We start from the raw sequence: 9414 nt of genomic DNA, 5'->3' as shown, positions 1-9414 counted from the left end.
CAGGTAATAATTTGTTTCCTGATTGTGGTCCCATCTTAATTCACCTCAGGGGTCATGAGTGGAACAATTTAGAAACCATACACCATCCCAGGAATTAAGCTTCCACGTAAGTTTCAGCATATTATTTAAAAATGTTTCCTATATATATGTAATAGTTATTGTATATTTATTATGGTGTATCCTGAGTTATTTGGACGAGTGCGAAGCACGAGTCTCCGCCCTTCGTCCAAATAACTCAGGATACACCATAATAAATATTCAATAACTTTCTTGTATCATGGCCAATCAAACGTCATGTCACAGATTTTCATGCATGATTTTTAATTACACCAATAGAAAATGTATAGTTTTTGTCAGGTGACCGCATGGATAATCTCTCCTTCCTGTCAGTATTTTTAATAAACACATTTTACGTGCGTGTGTTCATGAAAAAGGACGTTGGATTGCAGCATCCCAGCCCCCCCCCCCCCCCCCCCCCCCCCCCCAGGATTTTAGAGTGTGGTGCAAAAGGTTTTTTCCTTGTCAACTGTTTTTGGAGGCCCCCTTTCTTTTAAATGTAGCTACGGATTTAAAGTGGTCGAGGTGTGATTCTGAGTGCTGGGGGCACCGACCTGGAGCCTCCCCCCTTTCAAAAATTGCTGGATCCGCCCCTGGATGTTAATGAAAACCTTTGGATATCAAAAAAGAAAAATTTGAAGACGAAGAAGGTAAATTCAAGTGTTATTCGAAAATCAAGAAAAAAAGATACCCGTTGATTATTTGATATATTCGAGAGTTGTCGTATTCACGAAAACGCTGTGCCAGGGTCAATTACTCTTCATCTTTGGATGCAGTACAGCTTAAGCCCTATATTACAATAGGTGGGATATTTTAATATATTTCTGTGTGGAATTCATGAATGTCAAGAATTTGATTTCTCGTTGCTGTGGATTGAATATTTGAAGAGTTCCGTAAAATCATTTAGTAGTTTGGGATATATATGAACTGTAATTTATGTGAAAGACTTTTATTTCACTTGCAGAAATTTTGCCTTTGTATATTACAAAGCCCATTCATTCTGTAATTCAGATTCAGAATACATGTAATTTAAAATGATGAAATCGCCTAGGTGTTCAATAATTTATTTACACGGCACAGTTTTTGCTGGCTGCGCCCATCGGTGTATCTCCAGTTATTGTACACTTGACTTCAAAGGAAAAACACCGCAGCCATGATACAAGATTCAATGTAAAACTTTGATACTCTATTGTACGTGCCCTCATCCTAACCCCAAGGGCCATTTGATTGGAACAGTTTGAATCTAGACTATCTTAGGAAGCTCCCACATAAGTTGCAGCTTTACTGGACTATATTAAATTGTTTTTTGAAGAGAAGATTTCAAAGGATTTTCCTTTGTTTCAAAGTAATGTGAATCCCTAATATGTAGCCCCTCCCAAACCCTGGAGACCACGGATTTAGAATTTACACACCTCAGGAAGCTTCCACATAAGTTTCAAATTTACTGGTTCAATGTTTCTTAAAAGAAGATTTTTATACCCCCGCTTGAAAAGCAGGAGGGTATATAGTAATCGGGATGTCCGTCCATCTGTTACGCTTTGGGGTACCCATGCATCTCTTATCTGCAACTCTTCTCATACCACTGAATGAAATTGGATGAAACTTTCACAGAATCTTTATTACATATTGCCATTGTGCACCTCCTATTTTACTTTTTGATCTGACACATATTTTGGGTTCCCCTTAGCAAAACATGCACACTGCCATTATATTCATATGGGAGGCGGGGGGTATCATTTAGTGAGCTCATTGTACACAGTATACCTTTAGTTTCCTATGTGTTTCAATGTGAATTTAACTTTGATTCCAAATTAAGGTACGTCCCACCCTAACCCCAGGGGCAGTGATTGAAACAATTTAGAATCTAAACTACCTCAGGAAGCTTCCACATAAGTTTCTGCTTTACTAACCCAGTGGTTCTTAAGAAGGGTTTTAAAGATTTTCTATGCCTTTCAATGTAAAAGTTTGATTCCAAGGACTGAAGTTACTCATAAAGGGCCCTGTAATGACCCTGACCTTTGAACCCTGACCTTTGGTCAAGTGCTTAAAATTAACTTTTGAGCAGTAAAATTTTTCAAGATGTAAATTTCTTACCATTTTTGTCTAAAGGTAAGTATTACTATGTAGTAAATAAGAAAATTGTATATTAAAAATCATTCCAGTATTGCAAAACAATGGCATGTAAATACGGTAGTGGGCTTTAAATTGACAAAGATGCCCCAAATACTTCTCCTAGCTTTTCCAAAGCATTCTCCACGAAGCATCAATCAATTATATTTGGGGCTTCAGAAAACCCTACATATCTGATTATTTTACATTTGATTATTTGACCCAAATATTTTTATGCCCCTGGATCGAAAGATCCCCGGGGTATATTGTTCTTGTCCCGTCTCTCTGTTGTCATCTTTAACCTAGCCCATAACTATTGAGTGGGTGGGGCTATGGCATTTATACTTCACAGGTGTATTCCTTGTGACAAGACCTTTCTGTGGGTACTACCAAATTTATCTCTTGTTCTTGAAGTTTGACCTACTTTTACCAAAAAAAAAACAACACACTTTAACCTTAGCCATAACTTTTGAACAGCAAGGGCTAGGGCTTTCATACTTCATGTGTATTTATTGTGACAAGACTTTTCACCTGGTATAAATATTTTTGACCTTGTCCTAAGAGTTTGACCCACTTTTTCAAAACTTTAACCTTGGTCATAACTTTTAAACACTTCTTAACAGTTAGAACTAGGGTTTCATATTTCATAGGGGCATTTCTTGTAACAAGACCTTTCTTTGGGTACCACAACACTTTAACCTTGGCCATAACTTTTGAACAGTTGGGGCTAGGGCTTTCATACTTCACATATGTATTCATTGTGACAAGACTTTTCAGCTGGTATAAATATTTTTGAGCTTTTGACCTTGACCTAAAAAGTTAGACCCATTTTTTAAAAAAATTTAACCTTGGTCATACCTTTTGAACAGTTAGAACTAGGGTTTGCATATTTCACAGGTGTATTCCTTGTAACAAGACCTTCCTTTGGGTACCAACACTTTTGACCTTGACCTTTGGAGTTTGACATGCATTTGAGAGAATTCAACCCTAGCCATACGGAGATATCAGTGTTTCACAGACATATCTTGTTTTACTGTTGTAGTTAAATTAACAATGCTATCATTGTAAATGTCTTTATTTAGTTGTGTAATTTTTTACGATTCTTGTAACAGAATATATAAAAATTTTTATTACAAGTCTTTTCATGGCATGAATATTGCAAAATGATAAACAAAATACCCATATAAATGCCACTTACTGTGCAATAACAACTCTAAAAGTTCACCATGAAAGTCAACTTCATTGGATATCAATTCTCATATGACATTAATTTTTTTTTCATTCCAAACTTTTCCTCTTCTTCTTGCTCTGTGGTTCATTAATTTTTCTGAGTGGAGTGTTACTGCTCCCTGACTGAGGCCGCTTCTTTTTCGCGGAGGCGGATAAGGTCGGGGTTTTGTCGGATCGTACGGTGACTGGAGTGTTACTGCTTCCTGACTGAGGCCGCTTCTTTTTCACGGAGGTGGATAAGGTCGGGGTTTTGGAGGATCGTACGGTGTTGGGGGGAGTTTTAAATGAAATGTCCTCCTCTTCACTGTCCTCCATTAAGATCTCCATACTTTGATCTTTTGGTGAGATCTGAGGACTAATTGTCTTCCTGTTTTTCTTTTTTGGCATCGGTGTTAGTTTATGTACAGGTGTTGCCTTCGATGTTGCTGTTGTTGCTTTTGGTGTTTGTTGGGTGGCTTTGCCTACACCTGGGGTTCCTTTAGGTGTTTTTGCTTTCTTAGATGTTGGAGGTGTTGCCTTTGTTGTTACTGGGGTTGCTGCTATAGGTTTTCCTTTGGGAGTTTGCTGCCTTCCTTCACTCACAGCTGGGGCTTCTTTAGGTGTTTTTGCTTTCTTTGATGATACAGGTGTTGACTTGGAGGACAGTGGAGTGACTTTAGAGAGTGTTGATGGTCCCTTAGGTGTTGCTTCAGCAGAAGACAGAGGTGACTTGGAATCTGACTTAGATTTTTTAGCAGAGTCCGGTGTTTTTGCATTAGATTTTACATGTGTCTTCACATTTGTTTCTGTTGTTTCATGGGTCAATTTCTCCTTTTCTTTTTCTTCAATAATTTGCTTCCCTGTTTCTAAAACTTTCTCCTGTAAATTAGAATAAATTTTGACTGTAAAAAAAGAATTATTCTGAAATGATTGCAATTTATGAATGCCAAACTTTATTTCATAACACTATTTAGTGTATCATATATTTTTTTAAAATACATTCATTCACAATCTCATAACATAAACATGTTTTATCAATGACATTATTGTTCACAGATAGCATATTTTTTTAAATATGTATATTTAAATATTTTAAATATTTTGACATTAATACACTGTTGGTGGATACTTACAAGAGTGTTCATTTTCAGGTCAATCCCTAACACCTTCAGCATGTCGCTTCTCTTTTTCTGCTTTTTCAGAAGTCTTTTTATCGACTTTTCCTGTTTGAACTCGGCTTTCCTGTTGTTGTGTCTATCACGAGCGATGATATGTGCTTTTGGTGGCTTAAACACGCCACTTCTTCTGCCCATTGTTTTAGGATGAAGTTTCTCGGATGGAATATACTGGCCTAAAATATACAGTCTCGAAGGTCAGCTCTAATTTTCATTAATTGGCATTTTCTCTTTTCCAAATTCTAAATATGAATACTTTTTGCCTTCATTATTTGGTTAAAAACTCTGATATAAAACCCTACACTTAATGAAATTCAGCTCAAACTTTCAATTTTCTCTTTTCCAAATTTTAAATATGAATACTATTTGCCTTTACTATTTGGTATAAGAAAACCTCTAATATAAAACCCTACACTTGATGAGTCTTTCAAACACCAGGTAATTGTTCATAGTGTCTGCTACAATTCTGGCCACATCATCTGACTGGAATTCCACAAAAGCGTAGCCTTTACTTTTACCAGTCTACAAATGAAAGTATACCTTTGACAATACATGTACCAAGTAAAGATAGGAATGAGAAGATGCATTTATACCAAGAGCAGATTCACCTAGGAGAGTAGAACCCATCACATTGGTGTGTCTCTTACCCATACATGCTATAATTATGATAAAATTGATATTTGTTTCAGAGAGGAAGCTGGAATTGTTTAGCAACCAACAGAAATAAGCATGTCACCTGAGTGATTTAGTTAGATTTCCTACTTTCTATATTGTAAATATTCTACCAGAAAACCCCACCTCATCTGTCTTCCTTCAGTGAAGTGCCGTGGATAGTAATTACAGTCAAACCTTATTGTCTGGAAGTTTGGGATATTTGAGGATTTGTAAAAAAAAAATCAAGGTTAAAATACTTAGGCCAAAAAAAAATAATAGTTTCTCAGGCCAAAAAATTAAAAATTCAATGCGACAGGCAGGCTTTTTTTTGTTTTTTGTTTTGTTTTTGTTTTTGTTTTTTCGAAAGCAGGTTTTACACCTTTTTTTGTAAGTCATTTGTGCAATAGAAATGATAATATCTACTAATTCTTAAGTTTTGATCTCTGAAATTAGGTATAATATGTTTTCAACGTTAAATAATGTTATTCCAAACATTTATTTAAAAGTTAATTGATAAAATACTTTAGATTTAGAAGAAATATATTGTTTTTCTAATAAAAACGTCTTTCTTAGCATTAATGAAAAGGGGAATAACTCGATTTTCTTTTTCAACTTGGAAAAATAGAAAAATTGAGTTATTTCCCTTTTCAATATGTCAATAAAATTGATCAATGCAGCCATTTTTGAACTGATGAAACTATTAATTAATTTTTTTTGGCCTTATAGAAAAATGATTGGAACTTCCACTTAAGTTTTTTGATCCAGGAAGTCCTGAACATAGATTTAATTCTAAATCTACTAGGCCAGCCTGGTATATCTCACCTTATTACTACGGGAAACCTTCACAGCTTTCACTTTTCCAAACTGTGACATGTATTTCTTGAGTTGGCCTTCATAAAATCCATGGGGAAGATGTCCAAGGTAGACAACTCCTGATCCTTTTTCTTTTTCTCCCTTGTAAATCAAAATCAAAATTTCAAATCAACCTCAAGGGCCTGTTTTATTTACATTCACTCTACGATTCCTGCTCCCCAGGGGAATAAACAATGCACAGTTTTTCCAATACAAAAACAAATAATAAGATGTTATATGCATTTTAGTATGCACTAAATCTTTGTTTCAAGCACAATTTATTTGACTTGGCCTCACAGTGAATTTATTTGGTTACAATGGAAATAAAATTGTAATTCAGGTCCAATCAAGGTGTACATATTTACCTTGCATTCCATACACATTGAGCCTCTTAGGTCTTTTGGCCACTGGATGTATAAAATAAAACACAGGGTGAATTTCTGTGCAACCTTGTTTGAACCTTGATGACTAATAAATCATTTTTTTAAGTCTTAAGTGCTGATAATTTATATGGCATATATAAATGTACTTAATCTATCTTTAATTTGGGTTGCTTTTTTGATAGCAATTTTTTTTTTCCTTTTTTTTTCTTTTTTTTTTTTTTTTTTACAATAAAACAGTTTTGTGAAAAACTGCATTTAATTTTTTCAAGCTATCTGAATTGCTTAATAAGCTAGATAGTAGAGCTGAAACGGATGTTCAAACATTCAAACATTCGCAAATGAAAATATTTGTCCACATGGTACTACTGGCCTGATAAAGGCATGATGTCAAATCTATTTAATCATCTTCAAGACAAACATTCATCAGCCTCATGTATCTCCGATCTAGACCGCCATGATTTTTACTATCGAAAATAATGAAAGATTTATATTGTGCGGAGAAAATTATTCCAGATTAACAAATAGTATCGATTGTTCCGATTTATAAATAATTGCAGAAATCATTTGTGAAAAAATATACATTACATTATACTTTTTTGAGAATGTAATATTTTAAATTTTAATATAGTCTAAATAAATTTACAGGACATTTCTGGAAACGGACCGTTTTTCGTTTATTTTAAATATAACAGTAAAACATGGCGTGCACCTGCTGGTTTGGTGACTGAGCGTTTTACATAATCAGAATGCAAGACATTGAACTAATTTTAAGAAGTAAAGAGGCTTATGATTGTTGATAAAGATTCTTTTTCTAATTTAGTTATTTGTTGAAAGTAAAAGCAAGTCTTAATGTACTTTCACAGGCACCTGACGTTACTTATTTTTCTTTTAATAAAAAAAATATACCCTTACCTTAAAATAAACCAAGGCTCCCAACGGCGCCACCTTGAATTTTTCAAGGTCTGCCACATCCACTTGTATTTTCGTCTGAAACTCCGTCAAATAAATTCCCTGCAACCATATTCTTTCTGTGGCCAGTCTTTCGAGGTCTAAACTTACAGACACTGCAGCCAGAAGGGCGCATCACACTTGCAAATATTAAAAATCCCTCGTCAAACTCGATCTACTGCTTCAACAATCCGAGAAATCGCCAAAGGGGGGCCGGAAGTTTACATATGACTTGAAATTCTTAAGGAAAGCCCTTTTTTGATTGGTCAATATATTTGTTTGATTTATTTTTAAAAATAACCAGCGAAAGTTATAAACTACTTATTCCAAAAACAGTTCAGACAATAATACAACGTAATATACATGTAAGAACATTCATTGCATTTCTCTCTAAAATAATTTCGATATAGCTTGATCAAAGCGATTATATTTTGTAAATGTCGAAGATCGGCCTGATATCATGCTAGCTGATCAATGAACATTTTCGAGACAAAATATTGAGTCGGTTGTAAGTCCCTAATTACATGCACTTGATATAATTAATAACACTGTCATGATTGATGCCCTGATTGAGCGATATCCGTGGAGAAGATTGACTTTGTTTATTCAAAGTATGTACCCACGTGTGTGAGAGGGGGGGGGGGTTCCACACTAAAATTATTCCAGGGAGTGTTGAGATCTACAATTTTATGTATTGCAATAAAGTAATGGCATGGCGACATTTTTTTTCCCCTTTGGCGATTTCTCGGATTGTTGAAGCAGTAGATCGAGTTTGACGAGGGATTTTTAATATTTGCAAGTGTGATGCGCCCTTCTGGCTGCAGTGTCCGTAAGTTTAGACCTCGAAAGACTGGCCACAGAAAGAATATGGTTGCAGGGAATTTATTTGACGGAGTTTCAGACGAAAATACAAGTGGATGTGGCAGACCTTGAAAAATTCAAGATGGCGCCGTTGGGAGCCTTGGTTTATTATAAGGTAAGGGTATATTTTTTTTATTAAAAGAAAAATAAGTAACGTCAGGTGCCTGTGTGTACTTTGTACATGTCAAACGACTTTGAACAGACGTTTATTTCTTACACTATGCTTATCGATATATAAACGAATTCTATCGTTAAACCGGGTCCGTAGAGGTAAACGACTACTCGGCCCAACGACACCTCGGCCCGTGCTCGTTGAATTAACAACACCTAGGATTTGCAAGTATATGAAAAAGGCATAATAACACCTTTATTTAACTAAAAGTGTAATTGATGTAAATCACCCGAATGCTGGCAATTTCGAATAACAGTAACGAATATTGATTTTTGGTATTCGTTTAAAAATATTAACAGCTGCTACTAGCTATTTTTTCACAAAAATTCCATATGGAATTAAAAAAAATCGTTTAAAAAAAATCAGGTATTTGTTTACTAAATCATTATGTCACACTAATAAGCTGGAGCTGATAGTCCAGCACAATGTCCTGGTCTGTTTAATTTTAAAAACTCAATCTCTTCAATTTTTAACCGGTTTCATTTTCAAACATGATCTTCTCGGGCAGTCTCTCGCACATTCTATTCAATTACCTTTGCCTTGATTTTTTTCATATATAACGGCATTCTCTTTAAATGTCTTTAAATTTGGGCCGGCTCCAAAGCCGATGTCTTTTGCCCGGCCGGGCCCTTTCCTGATTTTTCGTAACTTTTTGTACATGTCAAACGACTTTGCTTCTCCTTTTCCATGATATATAGTAATTAACAATAGGATTTGCAAGTATATGTAATAACACCTTTATTTAACTACGGAATGTTCATGCGAATCGAATAACAGTAACGAATATTGATTTTTGGTATTTGTTTCAGCTCTCTAGCTATTTCAAGCCAATGCTAAATCATTATCAAGGGAATAAGCTGGAGCTGATAGTCACACAATCTGACAATTTTTAACCGTGAAGTCTAGGGCAGTCTCTCGCACATTCTATTCAATATTTGCCTTGATTTTTTTCAAGTTCTCTTTAAATTCTTCTTGCTTTTCTGGCTCCAAAGCC

At 35.2% G+C, this 9414-nt stretch overlaps 1 protein-coding gene across 1 annotated transcript; it reads right to left on the bottom strand.

Moving 5' to 3' along the window:
• Positions 1-3283: 3283 nt before the first annotated feature.
• Positions 3284-8986, bottom strand: LOC134250174 (MKI67 FHA domain-interacting nucleolar phosphoprotein-like). Its single transcript, XM_062732524.1, has 5 exons — positions 8954-8986; positions 6027-6158; positions 4964-5072; positions 4509-4726; positions 3284-4254 (listed from the first exon to the last, which is right to left on the bottom strand). The coding sequence occupies exons 1-5, from the start codon at positions 8984-8986 to the stop codon at positions 3445-3447; spliced, it is 1302 nt and encodes a 433-aa protein (XP_062588508.1). The 3' UTR covers positions 3284-3444.
• Between the last annotated feature and the right edge of the window lie 428 nt (positions 8987-9414).

The sequence above is a fragment of the Saccostrea cucullata genome, unplaced genomic scaffold, assembly GCF_032062105.1.
Source record: "Saccostrea cucullata isolate Sc308-1 unplaced genomic scaffold, CSIRO_AGI_Scuc_v1 ctg44, whole genome shotgun sequence".
Classification (NCBI taxonomy): Eukaryota; Metazoa; Mollusca; class Bivalvia; order Ostreida; family Ostreidae; genus Saccostrea; species Saccostrea cuccullata.
The sequence above is the reverse complement of the archived record's forward strand: the minus strand, read 5'-3'. Positions and strand labels throughout refer to the sequence as shown.

What these genes read in the sequence shown, in the direction of transcription:
- LOC134250174 (XM_062732524.1), bottom strand. Translation starts at nt 8,986, where the DNA reads ATGCCGTTATATATGAAAAAAATCAAGGCAAAG. An exon ending in GTTTGAAAGACTCATCAAGT is followed by an intron (nt 4,727 to 4,963) that starts GTAGGGTTTTAT and finishes TGTATATTTTAG; the next exon opens with GCCAGTATATTCCATCCGAG. An exon ending in ACCTGAAAATGAACACTCTT is followed by an intron (nt 4,255 to 4,508) that starts GTAAGTATCCAC and finishes TCTAATTTACAG; the next exon opens with GAGAAAGTTTTAGAAACAGG.